The following is a 20064-nucleotide window of genomic DNA, read 5'->3' on the forward strand; positions in this document are numbered from 1 at the left end:
CAAGGTACATGCCCTTGACCGGAATCGAACCTGGGACCCTTCAGTCCGCAGGCCGATGCTCTATCCACTGAGCCAAACGGGTTGGGGCCAGGAAACTTGCATAAACTTACCTCAGAAGTCCATTCTAGTTCCATGATGGGCTGGGCTCAGAACAGCACCTTGTCTGTCTACAGGACTCAGACCAGGTCATAAAGCTACATTTGAGTTTATCCTTCATTATCTTTGCCCTTGAAGAACTTGTTTTGTGTTCTGTCCTCTAGATTTGTAAAGTTTAGAACAGGAAATGCTTGTGAGATCAGAACTAGATTTAAATTGCCCAGCTGACTCATTTATTAGCTATGTGACTTGAATTTCTGGTTCCTCAAGTGTATGGGTCCTTACTATGTTGCATTATAGTTGAAATGATTAACCACTTAAAGACAGGAAAGTTTAACATTAAGCCTAATCATCTATGGGCAACTTTTGAATGACTTGCTAAGATAATATATTCCAAAAGTGGATGATGATTTTGGTAGTCCTCTATTTCTGAAAGCATTCTAGTTGACTGCTGTGGCCACCCTGAAGGCAGAAAGCTGTATTTGGAAGGAAGTTCTCCCTTTGCAGATTCTAAAACCTCAAAGAAACAGGCAAAATACAAAATCATTGGTGACCAAGGATTTATTGAGACAAAGAATACAAATTGGTGGCATACAAATTATTAAAAATAGAATGCTGTATTTATTTATAGGCCAGGCCATCAGATATTATTTGTGGGTCAAGCCCTACTATAATGGCTGCAAGGATATATACAGTTAGAAATGACAAACTTCACCCAGTCAAGTACTAGTACATGAAGAAATTTCAAACTTTGGTATGGGAGGTGGGGAATGGCAAGTAATTGAAATGGTACTTGTCAGATTTTAGGAATACTGTTATTTAGAAATATTCTTTAAAATAGAGCCTGGGATAGATGCAGAATGAAAATATTTAATGCCCCCATTCCTTTTAAAAAGCCCTTTATTCCCAAGTAACAAATTAAATTTCCAACTCCCACTTTTTTGCTGGAAATACTAATGCATTAGTGAAACAAAAGGGAACATCTTTCTTTTAGAGTTAAAACATTTTACTACCACTTGAAACAAAAAACACTGAAGATGCATTTTTATGATTCAGACAAAGTGGCTCTCTAGTATAATACATTTTCCTGCAATCCTAAATATTTGGTAAAACTGGAAGGTAAATGTTTAGGTAGAAGTAACTTTTGAACCAGTCCTACTCAAGTATCAGTTGGACAATATTTTAAAGTAAAGGTAAGAAGTGTTGGCTTTATTTCTGTGGTCACAGATGAGTCTAAAAGCAAGGCTTGTCATCACACACATACCTACTCTAGGCCCAAGAGGAATATTAGTGTCAGACTTCCCCAAGATGAACTAGACAAGTTACCTTTGGTAATGTGTACTGTGATTTCTTAGAGGCCTAAAGTTAACAGTGTTCTGTGGTTTTTAGAGGACATTCATAGAAAGTGTTCTCAGCTTGACTCCTAATTTTTGTGTCATTTGCTTATGTTATAAAAGTGATGAATAACGTTTGTACTATGAAAACTGTCTTTTAGGCTAGAGCTTCAGCATGAGAATTATACTTTGACACAGAAAATCAGCATTTCTATAAGACATATACTAAATAAATATAAAGTACTGAAAAGAGGGATTCTCCACTCTTCACAACTCCAAGAGAAAAAATGGCTCCTCCATCCTCCCTGTTGTTTTGTCACTTTTTCAATTATTTGGGAATCAAAATCTTTTCCTAAGGGCTGACTTCATAAATAGAGTTGTATTTTGTTGTTGTTGTAAAAGCAGACAAAATAATACTATACATAGTATAACTTGAATCCTGAGATGGATCTAAATGAATCTACACATGTACAATGTTTTAAGTGTAACAAATTAAACCAGACTACTTGTTTGCTCTGTTTTACTATATAAATAAAAATAGGCTAGGTGGTAAACCATCCAATACCTGAGGAAATGATACATTGAAGGTAAATTCCAGAATTACATGACTGAAGGGCATTTCAACTTGAATTTCAATCAGTGCCAAAAATAATGTGTGTGTGCGTGCACATATATATGCACATACTAAGTGGTAAGTTTATGTAACATTTCCTAATTTCTAGTCTCATAAAACTTTAGTTTTATTACTTTTTATTGTGAAGGGCCATAACAACTTCCCAGAGGTTACAAGTGAATGATCCGTTTAATACTATGATACACTTAACTGACAGGCTATCTGTGATGTTGTCTTTAATATAACTTATTTTGAAAAAACATGGTTTATGCAGTTTTACAAAGGGTATAAGGATACTGTTAAGGTTTCTATAACCATTAACTGTGAATATTTTCAGCTTTAAATATCAAAGGAAAACCCACTTTAAAATTGATACAGTGATAGACATGTCTTCCATTTGCTAATAAACTTAACACCAAAAATAAAGCCTAGAATGACCCTTTAAGCAATTTAATTATGAACTGTCCAACACAATTTAGTGTTTTGTTTTTTGAAAACTATCAGAGTTGGAGAAATGTCTAAGAAACAAAACTCTCAACACAGCTAACTGGATCATCTATCAAAGCATCCACACATTTGAAACAACTTTGCTTCAATAGGAAAATAAAATAGCAATACACAGTGTTACTTAGCTTAACATTTCCTTCAAAACATCATCCATGGCAGGCCCAAAATACAAGCTTTTGGCTCACACAACCAAAGAACTTAGAATTATGTCTGGAAATGATACTCTTCCTTGTTTTAGAACAGTCCATAATGGGAAAATTGCTAATATTTCACAGGTTACCATATTTAATCATGAAATACTCAGATTATTTAACTTGACGTTTCAAAAGTTATGGAACTATATAAAATGTAAAACGAAACTAGTGTGTAGATATCCTGTGTGTAGAGAGAAGTTATATTCAGAACACTGAAAAGCACTAATACTTTCTTCATGCTGCACACATACTGGGAATATTGTTTTACAGTAAATATGCAACAATTTGATGGAAGTAATTCCCCTCCCCTCATATTTATAGTTTGATTTGGGGCACTGAAAATACTTGCACATGAATTTTATGTTAAATTTACAATGAAAATTTATCCCCCCTCCCCATTAAGAGCAATCACTATCTTAGCTTCTCTTTAAAAAAAAAAAAATCAATGTTAATATAGCAAATATGACAATACTTTTTCATCATCATGCAAAACTTTGCCCCAAAATACATGTTGAAGCATTAACAATAGTTGTAAAGTTACATCATTCCCACAGTAAACTGCAGTGCAGATTTTAAAACTTTAGGTAAGGGAACTGCTAGGCCTGCCTCACTTGCCCCTTTCTCTTGCAGCTAACTCACCACCTCCTGGGATGGGAGATAAGTGGATTATCAAATTTGTGTCCCCACTCTCCCCAAAAAGCAAAGACAACAATTTCCCCAAGAAGTGTTAACTAAAAGATGAATAATGTGTTTATAAAACACAACTGGACATTTTCCATCATTTTGGGATAAACCAAAATAAATTTTTAAAGTTTCATTTCAAGATTTCAAAGCTGAAAATGCTTTCAGCAAATTCTAATGCCTTAGAACTTAGTATATTTTGTCCATTGTTGATTATGAAGCCACTTGCCTTCTTTTTGATCTAAAATTTTAACACTTGAATTCAAACAGGTTTTTCTTCTGGAAAAGTTCTTTGGCATTCAAGTAAAATCAATACTTTCAGAATAGTCACCTGTATCACACTGGAGTGACTGCTTTAATTTCTAAATCATCAATTAACGTAACCCAGGGATACTGATGGCCTTGATACATAATTTAGTCTTGTCATCATTCCAGAAAGTATGGAATTCAGGGCTTTTGGGGGCATCATCTGACCCCATTTCTTTTTACCACAATGGTTCCTGCTACAATGTCATAGGCTGTTCGATTATGCTGAAAAAACAGCAGTGTGATGAAAGCAGGGAAAAAAGAAGCAATAGAAAAATTCTTGATCAATGCTCGTATAGTGGACCTAAAAATAAAAAAGGAAAAAATATCAGATAAATTGTATACATACCACATACAGATGAGTATCTTCCTATCAAGTTCAAAGTATGTATTTAAAACATTCATAGTTGAAATTTTACCTTTGATATCTGAGTTATTTTCAAGTATCCTATCAAACCATGTCAGCTAGTTCTAAAGACTTCAACATAAAAGACTAGAACATTCACATGAAAAGCAGTAATATCTTACAATGTGAACTAAAGTTTACAGTATTTTCTAATATTTTGCCAGAAGAAAACTATTTCCTTTACTTTTCTGTAGTCACTCATTCCTGTGTTTCTGTATCTTCTAAACTGAGTGTGCTTATTGCAGTCTCATTTTCTACCTTTTATGAAGCACTAACATTTTAAATTACTGTGTATTCTTTTATCAGCTCTTTTCTTTGTGGGATCCTGTGAATTAAAAAAGCTTTAAAAGGCTTTCAACAATAGCTTAGAATGGAGACTTATCCTATTATTGTTAGGTTTCTGCCTCAAAGGCTACAGAAAAGCACAGTGGCTAAGAGTGGGCTCTGGATCCAGACTAGCAATCAGATCCACTTTCTAGCAATCACAAGTTGTATTCCACATCTGTAAAAGGGGTAAGAATACACATAGTACCTATCTTGTAAGGTTGTTAGGATTTAATTAGTTATTACATATGCGCTGTTTTTACGTTTATGCTCAATAAACATTAGCTATTACTGATATTAATAGTAGGATTATTATAAACAAAATTGTAAGGAAATTTTGAGTATGTCAGCAAAAGTTCTTCTAGTCTTGTTCATATTTCTTTTATTAACAATCCAGCTCTAATCATTCTGGCAGCAGTTCCAGCCAGTATCTTGTTTTGCTCAAATGATTACCACCTACTCACCTCCACAACTTCCATTATCACTATTTGTACCTTGCCCCAGAGGCAGATGCTAACAGCCTCTTGGGAGTATTACAAGCAGGATGCATGTACAGTTTCCAAAACTCTTACTGCCTATTCTAATGGGCTGATGACATGTATTACCAAATGGAGACTGAAGACAGATCAGTCATTGACCCATTTATTATCCAGAAGTCTGGAGAATTAAAAAACTAGGCATGGAGCACTGCATAGATAGCATCAACACCCAAATCATCCTTTCATTATTATAACAAATTTCATAAAATGATTCTCTTGAAAATATGTACTGAAGAAGGGTCTACAATCATATAACTGAAAAACACTCAAACTCTGTTTTAACCTTTTGCACTCGGATGTCGAGTGTGACTCGACATGGTTAGCATTAGAATAAAGGAATCGAGAAAAAAGCGAGTGCAAAGGGTTAAACTTAATAAACATAAGCCCATTTATTAAAGTACTAGAAGCCCAGTGCATGAAATTCATGCATGGGGGAGGGGGATGTTCCTCAGCCCAGCTTGCATCCTCTCCAATCTGGGACCCCTTGAGGGATGTCCAACTGCCCGTTTAGGCCTGATCCCTAAACGGGCAGTCGGACATCCCTCTCACAATCCAGGACTGCTTGCTCCCAACTGCTTGCCTGCCTGCCTTCCTGATTGCCCCAAACTGCTTCTGCTTGCCAGCCTGATCACCCCTTCCCCCCTCCCCTGCCAGCCTGTGTGATGCCTAACTACTCCCCTGCCAGCCTGATCACCCCTAACTGCTGTCCCCTGCAGGCCTGATCACCCCTAACTGCTCTCCCCTGCAGGCCTGGTCCCCCCAACTGCTCTCCCCTGCAGGCCTGGGTCCCCCGCAACTGCCCTTCCCTGCAGGCCCGGTCACCCCCAACTTCCCTCCTCTGCTGGCCTGGTCACCCCTAAATGCCCTCCCCTGCAGGCTTGATCGCCCCCAACTGCCCTCCCTTGCAGGCCTGGTCCCTCCCAACTGCCCTCCCCTGCTGGCCATCTTGTGGTGGCCAACTTGTGTCCACATGGGGGCAGCCATCTTTGACCACATGGGGGCAGCCATCTTGTGTTGGACTGATGGTCAATTTGCATATTACTCTTATTAGATAGGATGCCATGAAGAAAAAAAATACCAACATCTTAAAAATACTATGTTAAATGGTACAAAAACTTATGAACTCTATTGATTAAAAATCTATAATTTTTATAAGTATATAGTAGATTAAGATAAGAAAAGAACTTACGTTGTAATGCTAACATTTGAGGAAGGAATCACTAAAACCCGACTTGGTGCAATAAGCACTGATGTGTCACATGTCACAACTCGAAGCCCCAGCAGGAACTTCCCTGGGGTAGCTCCGCCTGCTCCCCAAATGCAAATTATCTAAGGAAAGAAGGATAATTTAAAAATAATTTACTAGCTCAACCAAACCAATTTTAATTTTTTTCCAACTGATTTTAGAGAAAGAAGAGGGGAGGGAGAGAAATACTTATTTGTTGTTCCACTTACTCATGCATTCATTGGTTGTTTCTTGTATATGCCCTGTCTGGGGATTGAACCCACAACCTTGGCATACTGGGAGGACCCCCCTAACCAACTGAGCTACCTGGCTAGGGCTCAACCACACCAATTTTAAGTTTTCCTGCCATATTATTCATGTTTTAAAAATTTCAAGTTGGAGGAATTTCACTAAATACTCAAAGGTTAACCTTTTAATGCGTATTACTGATGATATTGGAGATCATTTTCAATACTACCAGTTGTCTACAGTAATATTTCTCTATGATCCAGTTGTTTCTATGAAAAAATACATCACAATTTGCACAACCAATTTATAAATATATCTTTGGACCATGAGACTAAAATATATTACAACGAAATTATAAAATGTCTCCACTCAGAAAGTTTTAAAATTTAACATTATTTTTTAATCCTCACTCAAGGATATGTTTTACTGATTTTAGAGGGGGTGGGGGGAGAGAGATGGAAGAGAAAAAGAGAGAGAAAGATGGTTGCCTCCGGTACGCACCTACTAGGGACCTGAACCTGAAACCTAGGTATGTGCCCTGACCAGGAATCCAACTGGCAACCTTTCAGTGCATGGGATGATGCTCCAACCAACTGAGCCACACCGGTGGCCAGGGCAGAAAGGTTTTGTTTTTAACTTGAGAAGTTTTATGTTAAAGCAAATTTGAAAAAAAATAGACATTTGACAAATACACGATTAACTAAATTTCCATTGATTTCCTGTCTTGGGTTGATAAACTAAAATTAGACAGTTAAATATTAATATTTGCTGAAGTCAGTAGCTTACCTCATAGAAACAAACTAGTAATCTGTATATAAGAGCCACAACCATCATTTTCTGCAAGTCTTCCATTGATGTGTCTTCATCTATTTCTTCTATTATATAATGCATAGCAAACTTAGAGATATCCCTATACAAAATAATAGTGTTGGGTTATAAAGCATTAATTATCAGAGCAGTTGCTTTGATTTTTTTTCCCCATTAGTGTTAGTCACAAACTTTATTTCAAATTCTAAGCTAATCTTTAGGTGTTTCACAAAACATTAGCTTATTCAACAAATAGGCAGCACTATCATGAGCAGGCACTGTACTAGCCCTGGTGAGTGAATTCAACATGGCCTCTGCTTTCATGGGATTCTAACCAAGCAGGGAGGGCAGGACAGTAAGTGATAATAAAGTGAGATGAAGAGTTGCAATAGGAAACTACAGTGTACTATGGAAACACATACCAGGCACATTTAACTTGTGAAGCTTCCCAGAAGTGACATTTAAGCTGAGATCTGAAGGATGAAGAGAAGTTAGCCAGACTAATAAGGGAGAAGTTTCAGAGAGAGAGGGACTAACAAGGGAGAAAAACTGGAAGAGAATGATGGAAGCTATAAGCAGTTTGATATGACTCAAATCTTAAGTATGAGTGGTAACAATGATTAAGAAATAAGGGCATCTTACTTAAAGTTAAACCATATGAAAAAAAAACTTTACCTGATGGCAATGAGGAACCACTGAAGGAAGGATTTTAAGGCAGGAAAGGAGCAGAATCAATTTAGGATCTCTTTGGTTTTATATCAGAGACTGGATTGAGATAAAACAGGAGACAAGACTAAGATACCAGTTAGAAAATTTTTGCCATTATCCAGGCAAGACATGACAGTAACTGGACTAGGAAAAAGCAATGATGATAAAATAAAATGGTTTGGGTTGAAGGCTATTCAGGAGATTCAACAGAAAGGAGTTGATACTTGGATATGTAGAGGGTAGGAGAGGAAGAGACAGAAAGGAACCACAGTAACATTGAGGTTCCTGGAAAGAGCCCTGAAATTTGATGACAAGGGTTTGTTTCTTGATTCTGTCACTTATTATTACCTTTGTAACTTAATAAATTCTGGGCTTAACTTCTTGTAAACCCAAATTTCAATCTCTGTACAATGGAGATATTAACCTCTGTGGTTCACACTGGTGGTAAGATTAAGAAAGAATCCATATAAAGAGGTGAGCTCAAAAGAAAGTAGTTCTTTGGGAAGGGGGAGGTGAGAAGACACTGAGATCAGAACAGTTTTTAGAGCATTAAAGGGGGTGAGAATGCTGGCCTTGGGATCTAAAGGCTCAGTGAGGGGGTCCCTTCGTCTAGTCATAGAGGGGCTTAGCGAGAAGACTAAAGTTGGGAACCCAGAAGCAAAAGTACCCAGCAAGCCCAATAAAGGAGAGTATTTCTTATCTAGAGGAGGGGACATTCATGGAGGAAATAAGGCGTTTACAGTCTAAGGTTCTGAAGAAAAGAGGAATTCAGTGCCTAACATGTAGAGAGTACTCAGTGAGTAATAATTACGATGAATTTTAATGTGAAGGGAGGATTATTCAAACAAATGGCTTACATTGCAGTTCACTTGGGGACTTTCCTGATAATAGAAGCAATCCCATTTGGAAATGCCATCTAGCTGATTATTAATAGTTCATCTACCAAAACCTCTTTATGCATAGTAAGAGGGAAATGAGTTCCGCCTAAGGAAATAGCTGAATAAAACCAAGCCAGGCTTGGGGCTCCTTTTACATACTTTTGATAGGTGAGATTCCCACAGATCTGGCAGAATTTATTAATGTTAATCTCTTTTTTGTAGTTATTTCTTAAAACAAGAAAAAAATCTCACAAAGCTCCTATAAATAAATCATGACACTGGCAAACCAATTGTCCATACAGTCACATGCAGGCCATAAAAAGAACTTAACAAAACGAGATCTCTAGATAGTAGGTTTTAATAAACCTTTCTGCAAATAGTCTTAACTTACTTTATTCCACTGAGGTGCATAATGCTCAAGACAATAGTTGCTTTTATAAAGAAGAGAATGAAGAAATCCACCATCTCTGCCATAAATCTGTGGGCCAAGGATGGAATAACATACTCTCTGCCTGTTAAAAAAAAAAAAAAGTTAGGAAAACTAATAATTTCACAGGCCTTGGGACCCAACCTAAGTAAACAAATGGGGAATGTAAAGTCAAGATACAACTTACTAATAAAAAAAAATCTTGCAACAAACACTACCATTGGCTCCACTGAAAGTACATTTCATTAAAATACAGCAACACTACTCCACTATTATGAAGAATTTAAAAGTTTGCTTTCACCATTGTTTAAAAAGTGATTTCACAGATAAATTTAATTACTTAAGGTACTCCATGCATTTCACTAGGGACTCAAATGAGAATCCAGGTGATCACAAGCCTATGACACAAAATTAAATATTTTTAGTAAAAACCAATGTTATGTATAGACAATTAGTACAAACTAAATCCCTGTTACCTCTTATTCATTTAGTCTTGCTTTCTATGTAATAAATCAATCTGTCATACTAAATTCTGAATGGGATCAAATTCAGGAACTTATTCTAATCTCATATATCTGTAGCTGAATAAAGTAAACAGAAACTAAATGATAAACTAAAAAGTATAACTAATGCAAAATATTCTAATTCCCATGCAGACGTAAACAGAAAACATAAAGATCACTCAGCTAGGCCCAAAGGTTCCTAACTCCATTTGTATTTACATAAATCTCCTTTTATGTCCATCAGTTCCACTGTACCTAATATAAAAGTAATATATTGTTATTTCTATATTACATATTCTATAATAAATCCACGTCTTGTTATTTCCAGCATCGCTGTCAACTCCCTAGCCCCCATCCCACCCCACCCCCACCCCCACCCCCACGCAGGTTTGCCATCTGAGCATTCAGCTGAGTCTCCTCCTCCAGAGCGTGGAAATCTAGAGGATAACTGAGGAGCAGAGATTCCTTTACATGGGTGAAGTCTCGGGAGTAAGGGAGTCGATTCGGAATGCCAGGTCTAAAGGAAAAGAAACGGCACCGCCCTCCGTGCACCGTGGGCATCTGAGGCCCGGGCACCCGGCAGCCGGCGCGGGTGGAGGAGCGCGCGTCGGGGGCGCACCGCAGTTCTGCGGGTAAAACCGACCCGGCCCCGCCGCCCGGGCCGGTCCCCGCAGCCCCGCCCCGCCTCTCGCTCGCGCCGCTCACCTGCTGCCTGGCGGCCGGTCTCGCTCGAGGTTCGAGAAGGGGCGGCGGACCCCACCCTCGTTACTGGGGCGGCCCGCACGGCCCCCTGGACGTGGGGAGCCCGGGGTCCCAGGCCTGGGGCTGGAGCCGGGGAGGCGCTGCCGGGAGCCGCCCCCGGGCCGGGCGCCGGGGCCGCGGCGCTCAGGAAGTAGAAGGGGCTGTAGTAGCCCGGCTGCGGGGCCGGCGGCGCCCCGGCCGGAGGGGCGGCGCCCGCCGGGGGGTAGCTGGGCGCGGGCAGCTGCGGGCCGCAGTAGGCTGGGAGGGCGGCCAGGCAGCTGTGCCAGGTGAGGTAGCCGCAGTAGGACTGCCACAGCCACTCGTGCACCTGCCGGGAGTACTCGCGGGCGCTCAGCCGCGCCGGCTTCTCCCGCGGCGACGCGGCCTCGGGCGCCCCGCAGCCCGCGGGCTCCCGCGGCCCCGCACCGGGGTCGGACGCCGCCTCCTCGCGCATCCCGGGCTCGCGCGGCGGCTCCGACTCCCCTGCGGCCGCCGCAGGGGGCGGGAGGCCCGCGGCGGGAGGCCGGCCCGGGGCCTGGGGCTCGGCTGGCGGCCCGTCCCGGGGGCGTGGGGCGGGGGCGGGGGCGGCAGGAGGGCCTCTCAGGGAAGGGACGGGTTCGCGGTCCCCTCCACCGTCGCCCTGTCCCGGGGGGCGGCCTCGCGGCTGCTCCGGCCCCTCTGCCATCGTCTCAGCAGCACCCGCCGCTGTCTGGTTGCGGCGCCTCTACCTTCCCTGCTAGCCCCTCCCCAACCGCCCCGTCGCCACCGCAGCAGCCAAGGGCGTCAACAATCCGCCACCGGAAGCGGAAACCCCGCCCTCCGCAGCGTGGCCGTCGCGGGGGCGGGGCGGAGCAGGCGTGGGAGGGAGAGGGCGGCGGGGCAGCGTGCCTTGTCGCAGGCCGGGGGTCTAGTGGCTCTTCTGCTGGGCGTCCTCAGGGTATGGATTTGGGGCCCACCAACGCCCGCCTCTAAGGCTTTAAGGAAGCCTCGGGCCGAGGCCTCTCCGGCTGGTCCCAGGCGATGTGGACTTGGCCGGCCCGGGAGGGATGCTAACGCAGGGAGAGGATTTCCTAGAGAGCTCCCGGGGGTCAGCGTCGCCTTTTCTGTTACCGGGCTTATTGCTTATTTCCGCTTGTGTTCATTCCAAATAGTCCTCGGCCATTTGTATGCAAGGAGGTACGAGACGTATCCCTTAAGAAGGAATTAATAACCAAATTAAACGGACATTGGTCAGGTTAGTTTGGCTCAGCCGCAGAGATTTTCGTTGTAAGAGAAGAGGGATTATGCTGATTTAAGAGCTAGACTGTCATTCTGGAACTAACCTTTTAAAATCTTACTTTCCACTGCTGTAGACAGAAGCCTACCGCTCCAGCAAAATTTTGCCTTTCCTCAAATCCAGTGTCCCCACCTTTGGTGTCTTTTCCTTTATTTTCTGTTAAGGCAAGACCTTTCATATCTCAGGGCTTTGGAGCCTTCTCTGAGTATATTTGTATTTTAATACACTTTCCTAGGTCCTTAAGTTGATTAAGTGATAGCCATATGTATATGTGTTGGTGGTGAGAACAGCACCAGGTGTTAGGCTGGGGGAGTCAGACCAGACCTTGGTTTAGCAACCTCGTACTTGAAGACTTAAACTAGGAGAGAAAATTTATTTAGAAAATCACAGAAGTAGAAGTGAGCTGTAGAAGAAATGGGCTCAGGAAACAATTTACAGGGGCAAGAGAAGGGCCCTGGGAGCTTAGGAGAGAGAAAGGTAAAGGTAATGAACCGAGGGGTAAGAAGAGGGAGAGGGGGAAAGTGTGGGAATGCTTCCGAAAGGCGAGCACAGCTGGGTCCTCCTCTGTCGTTAAGGGCTTTTTTTTTTTTTTTTCTTCTTTTTTTTTTGTGGGGGGGTTAATCCTCACATTTGAAGACCTATTTAGACAATATCAGTATACTATGAATCCAAAATAAGGGAAAGGTCATGGTAGCATATAGCTAGGAAGGTTACCCATACAAATTTGGTTTTAAAATAAACAGGAAGTGTAATGTTTAAATAAACAAGCATTCCAAGTTTCCGTGGTGGAGTCAGGAGAGGCAGGAACAAAAAAATGAAGATGACATGAAACAAGTGAAATATTGTGGTTATTGGACACATGGACTTTGTTTTGAACTCCACTGATTATATAGTAGCTGGCACAGTGCCACTCACAAGTAGACATTTAATCAGGACTATTGGTTACAATTGTCAGAAGTCCAGTTGCAACTGTTTTGATGAAGAAAATAATAAATGAATTTATTGACTTGCATAACTAAAAAGTAGAGGAGTAGGTTTAAAGGATATCTAGTTATAGATAATCAAATGATAACTTCAGGGATCACTTCTTTTTTTCTTTCTCTGACTTTGCCTTTGAGAAAAGTAAGAGTGTTTCTGTTTTAGTGCTAAAAAAACTAATTTTAACTTGCTTATGTAACCAACAAATTAAGAGGTTCTACATTTAAAAGGCATTTCAAAAGAGAGAAGAGAGGCAAAGTTCAAAGAAATGTTGGCCAATAATTTTCTAGAATTGAAGAAAGATGACTCTTTAGATGGAAGAAACACGTGTTGAGAACATAACATACAATGTGATGAATGTAAGCAAAGAAAAAAAATTGACAATCCTAAGAGCAGCAGTTAAAATATAACCTACCTACAAAGAAGTAACATTTAGATTGGAAGCCAAATTTTCAAAAATAAAAATATATGTGCAAAATATATATTACTGAGGGGAAACTATTGATAACCTAGAATGTTATAACCAATTGAATTATAACTCAAAAATGAGGTTGCAATAATACACCACTGCAAATTCAAACAACATCCTGATCAACCCTAGCTCCTTCCCATCATACTCAGCTAAGGATTAAAGGCTTAGGGATGTAGAAAGAGTATTCATGAGTCAAAATGTAAATGGATTCTGTAAATGTGGCTATACATGAGTTTTGAATCTCCACATAAACACAGAGTATACAGTGAAACCAAAAATGCATGGGAAAATATTTGCAACAAAACTAGATGACAGATAACTGCACAAACACAAAATACAAGAAGGTGGGGCCAAACTACAAATGCAAAACTTGCACAGTGTCAATACTGAAAAAGTCCTATTAAAACTGTTAAGATTTTAAGAAAATTATATAGGATATGACAGAAAAAAACATAAGGAAAATTCAGGGGAGACAAAATGGCAGCAGAACAGACAGATGTGTCCCAAGCCTTTTCCCAGATCAGATAGAAAGAACAGCTGAAATGAATAACATCCAACCTGAATTGGCGAAGGAGACTCAGCAGCCCAGGGCACTGCAAACACACGAGCAGCAGACACGTGAGCAGCCCACTCCTGTCCAAAGAGCAGCAGCCCCGCGAGCAGCCCACCCCAGGCCTAAGAGCAGCAGCCTCACGTGGCCTGCCCCTGTCCAAAGAGCAGCAGCTGTATAAGTGGCCCACTCCCCTGTCCAAGGAGCAGCAACGACATGAGCAGCCCGCCCCATCTGAGGAGCATCAGCCACAAGAGCAGCCCGCCCCCGTCCGAGGAGCAGCAGCCAAACGAGCAGACCACCCATGTCCAAGGAGCGGCAATCCTGAGCAGCCCACACTGGTCCGAGGAGCAGCAGCCACACAAGCAGACTGCCCACATCCGAGGAGTGTCAGTCCTGCGCTGCCCGCACTGGTCCGAGAGCAGCAGCCACACGCAACCTGCACCTACCTGATGAGCAGCAGCTGGGTGAGCGGCCCGCCCCCACGTGCATCTCACTCCCACCTGAGGAGCAACAGCCAAGCAAGCAGACTGTCCCCTGTCTGAGGAGCAGCATCTGCATGAGGAGCCTGCACCTGTACGAGGAGCACTAGCTCAGCAAACAACCTGCCCCTGTCCAAGAAGTGGCAGCCTCACGAGCAGCCCACCCCATCTGAGGAACAGCATCAGCACGCAGTGAGCCCTGATCCGTGGAGCAGCAGCCATGTGAGCAGCCCACCCCCCATCCAAGGAACAGCAGCTGTGCGAGCAGCCTTCCCCACCAGCCAGAGGAGACACCACTGCTGCGAACAACACCCACTGGAGGAGCTGCTGCCAACTGAGGAGCAGTGACTTCAGTGACCGCCTGAGAAGCAACCGCAGCCCTAGGAGCCACTGCCACCCAAGGAACAGCCCCTGCATGACTCTACATCTAGATCAATCGGTGAGACCAAAAATGGGTAGACAAAGAAACCCCCAAAGGAAAGAAAAGGAGGAATCGCCAGAAAAGCAGCTAAGCGAAACAGAGGCAAGCAATATGTCAGAAAAAGAATTCAGAATAAGGGTCATACAGTTCATAAACCTGATGGAGGAAAAATTCAACAACTTATGTAAGAATCAAGAAGAAATGGATGAAAAAATCAATAACTTATGTAAGAATCAAGAAGAAATGAAGAGTGATATAGCTGCAATAAAAAACACCATGGAAAGTTTCAACAGTAGACTAGGAGAAGCAGAGGACCAAATTAGCGAATTAGAAGACAGGTAAGCAAAACACACCCAAACTGAACTGCAATTGGAGAAAAAAATTAAAAGACAAGAGGAGAGCCTAAGGGAGCTATGGGACAACATGAAACTAAGCAACATACAAATAATAGGGGTGCCAGAACAACAGGAAGAGGAACAAGGGTTAGAAAACCTATTTGAAGAAGTAATGTCAGAAAACTTCCCTGATGTGGGGAAGAAAAAAGTAACACAAGCTCAGAGAGTCCCAAACAAGATGAACCTGAAAAGACCCACACCAAGACACATCATAATTACGATGGCAAATGTTCAGGACAAAGAGAGAATCCTAAGGGCTGCAAGAGAGAGACAGAAAGTTACATACAATGGAGCTCCCATTAGATTATCAGATGATTTCTCAACAGAAACACATCAGGTCAGAAAAGAATGGAAGGAAATTTACAAAGTGATGCAAAGCAAGGGACTGGATCTAAGAATACTCTATCCAGCAAGGCTATCATTCAAAATTAAAGAGGAAATAAGGAGCTTCACTGACAAAAAAAAAAGGCTAAGGGAATTTATCACTACCAAGCCAGCAATGCAAGAAATGCTAAAGGGACTGGTATAAAAAAGTAAGAAAGAACACAGGCACAAAAAGTAAAAATGGCTACAAACAATTGCCTTTCAATAATAACTTTAAATGTAAATGGACTAAATGCTCCAATCAAAAGACATTGAGTGAGTGAATGAATAAAAAAAAATGACCCATATATATGCTGTCTACAAGAGACCCGCCTTAGAACAAGGGACTCACACAGACTGAAAGTGAAGGGATGGAAAAATATCTTTCAGGCAAATGGAAATGAAAAAAAAGCTGGGCTAGCAATACTAATATCTGACAAAATAAACCTCAAAGTGAAGGCCATAACAAGAGATATGGAAGGCCATTTCATAATACTAAAGGGATTGATACAAGAGGATTTAACCCTGATAAACATATATGCACCCAATGCAGGAGCACCCAAATACATAAAAAATCTCCTGGAAGATATCAAGGGAGAGATCGACAACAATACAATTATAGTAGGGGCCTTTAATACACCACTGACATCACTGGATAAATCCTCTAGACAAAAAATAAGCAAAGAAACAGAAATCCTAAATGACTCACTAGATCAGATGGATTGAATTGACATCTTCAGAATATTTCACCCCAAAGCCACGGAATATACATTCTTCTCAAGTGCACACAGGACATTTTCAAAAATAGACCACATATTGGGTCACAAGCAAAGTCTCCCCAAATTCAAGAAGATTGAAATCATATCAAGCATTTTCTCAGACCACAATGGCATAATATTAGAGATAAACTACAATAAAAACAGCCCAAAAAATTCAAACACTTGGAAGCTGAATAGCATGCTATTAAACAGTGATTGGGTTACCAAAGAGATCAAAGAAGAAATTAAAAACATCCTGGAAACTAATGACAATAAAAACACAACAATCCAAAATCTATGGGACACAATAAAAGCAGTCCTGACAGGGAAGTTTATAGTGCTACAGGCCTACCTCAAAACATAAGAAAAAATGGTAATAAATCATTTAACTCTACAACTCAAAGAATTAGAAAGAGAGCAACAAGAAAAGCCCAGAGTGAGTAGAAGGAAGGGGATAATAAAGATCAGAGCAGAAATAAATGACATAGAACCAAAAAAAAAAAAAATACAAAAGATCAATGAAACCAAGAGCTGGTTCTTTGAAAGGATAAACAAGATTGATGAACCTCTAGCCAGGCTCACCAAGAAGCAAAGAGAGAGGGCTCGAATAAATAAAATCATAAATGAAAGAGGCAAAATAACAACAGACCCCACAGAAATACAAAGGATTGTTAAAAAATACTATGAACAACTCTATTCCAACAAACTAGACAACCTGGAGGAAATGGACACATTCCTAGAAAAATACAACCTTCCAAAACTCAATCAGGAAGATTCCAAAAATCTTAATTGGCCAATAACTATGGAAGAAATTGAAGCAGTCATCTAAAAGCTTCCAGCAAACAAAAGCCCGGGGCAGACAGCTTCACAGGGGAGTTTTACCAAACATTCAAGGAAGAACTAAGACCTATCCTCCTAAGACTGCTCCAAAAAATTCAAGAGGAAGAAATACTTCCAAGCTCATTCTATGAAGCTAGCACCACCCTAATACCCAAAACGGATAAAGACAACACAATGAAAGAGAATTACAGGCCAATATCCCTCATGAACATAGATAACAAAATTCTAGCAAATCGGATCCAGCTGTACATCAGAAATATCATACACCATGACCAAGTAGGATTTATCCTGGGGATGCAAGGATGGTACAATATCTGCAAATCAATAAATGTGATACATCACATAAACAAATTGAGAGATAAAGACCACATAGTCATATCAATTGATGCAGAAAAAGCATTTGACAAAATCCAACACCCTTTCTTGATAAAAACTCTCAGCAGGGTGGAAGGATCATACCTCAACATAATAAAAGCCATATATGAGAAACCCACAGCCAACATCATACTCAATGGGCAAAAACTAAAACCATTTCCCCTAAGAACAGGAACAAGACAGGGATGCCCACTCTCACCACTCCTGTTCCACATAGTACTGGAAGTACTAGCCATTGTGATCAGACAAGAAGAAGAAATAAAAGGCATCCAAATTGGGAAAGAAGAAATAAAACTGTCCTTATTCGCAGATGACATGATACTGTAAATAGAAAACACTAAAGACTCCATCAAAAAATTATTAGACTTAATAAATGAATTAGGCAATGTAGCAGGATACAAAATTAATGCCAAGAAATCTATGGCATTTCTATACACCAATAAAGAACTTACAGAGAGACTAAAAAAAAAAACAATCCCATTTAACATCGCACCAAAAAAAATTAAGATACCTAGGAATAAACTTAACGAAGGAGGTAAAAGACCTATACGTGGAAAACTACAGGACACTGACAAAAGAGATAGAGGAAGACACAAACAGATGGAAGAACATACCGTGTTCATGGATTGGTAGAATCAACATCATTAAAATGTCCATACTACCCAAAGCAATCTATAGATTCAATGCACTCCCCATTAAAATACCAATGGCATATTTCGCAGACCTAGAACGAACTTTCTAAAAATTCATCTGGAATAAAAAAAGACCCTGAATAGCTGCAGCAATCCTGAGAAAGAAGAACAAAGTAGGTGGGATCTCAATACCAGATATCAAGCTGTATTACAAAGCCACTGTTCTCAAAACAGCCTGGTACTGGCACAAGAACAGACCTATAGATCAATGGAATAGAATAGAGAACCCAGAAATCAACCCAAGCCACTATGCTCTGCTCAATTAATATTCAACAAAGGAGGCATGAACATACAATGGAGTCAAGACAGTCTCTTCAATAAGTGGTGTTGGGAAAATTGGACAGATACATGCAAAAAAATGAAACTAGACCACCAAATTACACCATACACAAAAATAAACTCAAAATGGATAAAGGACTTAAACATAAGACGGGAAACCATAAAAATACTAGAGGAATCCATAGGCAGCAAAATCTCAGACATATGCTGAAGCAATTTCTTCACTGATACCGCTCCTAGGGCAATGGTAACTAAAGAGAGAATAAACAAATGGGACTACATCAAAATAAAAAGCTTTTTCACAGCAAAAGAAACCATCAACAAAACAAGAAAGCCCACTGCATGGGAGAACATATTTGCCAATGTTATCACAGATAAGGGCTTAATCCAGTGATGGGCAACCTTTTGAGCTTGGTGTGTCAAACTTTGCCAAAAAACTGAGCATAACTCGGGTAGTGTGTCACTTTGAGGAAAAAACTCCAAGACTCTAGTTGCAAATGTTTCATCCTCAGCGTGCGGCCATGTGCCATCAGAAATGGCTACGCGTTGCCAAAACTGGTTTGGCTCAGTGGATAGAGCGTCGGCTTGCGGACTCAAGGGTCCCAGGTTCGATTCCGGTCAAGGGCATGTACCTTGGTTGCGGGCACATCCCCAGTAGGGGGTGTGCAAGAGGCAGCTGATCGATGTTTCTCTTTCATCGATGTTTCTAACTCTCTATCCCTCTCTCTTCCTCTCTGTAAAAAAATCAATAAAAAAATATATATATAAAAAAAAAAAAGAAAAAGAAATGGCTACGCGTGTCAGTACTGACACACGTGTCATAGGTTTGCCATCACTGGCTTAATCTCTAACATCTACAGGGAACTCATACAACTCAACAAAAGGAAGATAAACAACCCAATCAAAAAATGGGCAATGGACCTAGATACTTTTTGAAAGAAGACAGAAGGAAGGCCAAGAGGCATATGAAAACATGCTCAAAGTCACTAATCATCTGAGAGATGCAAATCAAAACAACAATGAGGTACCATCTCACACCTGTCAGAATGGCTATCATGAACAAATCAACAAACGACAAGTGCTGGCAAGGATGCGGAGAAAAAGGAACCCTTGTGCACTGCTGGTAGAAATGCAGACTGGTGCAGCCACTGTGGAGAACAGTAGGGAGTTTCCTCAAAAAACTGAAAATGGAACTGCCATTTGACCCAGTAATACCACTTCTAGGAATATATCCTGAGAAATCAGAAACACCAATCAGAAAAGACATATGCACCCCTATGTTCACAGCAGCACAATTTACAATAGCTAAGATTTGGAAACAGCCTAAGTGCCCATCAGCAGATGAGTGAATTAAAAAACAGTAGTACATCTACACAATGGGAAACTATGCTGCTGTAAAAAAGAAGGAGTTCTTACCATTTGCAATAGCATGGATGGAACTGAAGAGCATTATGCTAAGTGAAATAAGCCAGGCAGAGAAAGATAAATATCACATGATCTCACTCATTTATGGAATATAATGAACAACATAAACTGATGAACAAAAATAGATCCAGAGACAGAGAAACATCCATCAGACCATTAAACCTCAGAGGGAAGGTATGAAAGGGTCGGGGTAAGGGGGAGAGATCAACCAAAGGACTTG

The 20064-nt window shown here is 40.9% G+C and overlaps 1 protein-coding gene across 1 annotated transcript; it reads right to left on the reverse strand.

Moving 5' to 3' along the window:
- Positions 1–642: 642 nt before the first annotated feature.
- FAM8A1 (family with sequence similarity 8 member A1) lies at positions 643–11285 on the reverse strand. Its single transcript, XM_054721444.1, has 5 exons — positions 10503–11285; positions 9259–9379; positions 7261–7384; positions 6190–6329; positions 643–4035 (listed from the first exon to the last, which is right to left on the reverse strand). Exons 1-5 carry the CDS (start codon positions 11221–11223, stop codon positions 3891–3893), a joined length of 1251 nt encoding a protein of 416 aa, XP_054577419.1. The 5' UTR covers positions 11224–11285; the 3' UTR covers positions 643–3890.
- Between the last annotated feature and the right edge of the window lie 8779 nt (positions 11286–20064).

Source organism: Eptesicus fuscus, chromosome 9, assembly GCF_027574615.1.
Source record: "Eptesicus fuscus isolate TK198812 chromosome 9, DD_ASM_mEF_20220401, whole genome shotgun sequence".
NCBI lineage: Eukaryota > Metazoa > Chordata > Mammalia > Chiroptera > Vespertilionidae > Eptesicus > Eptesicus fuscus.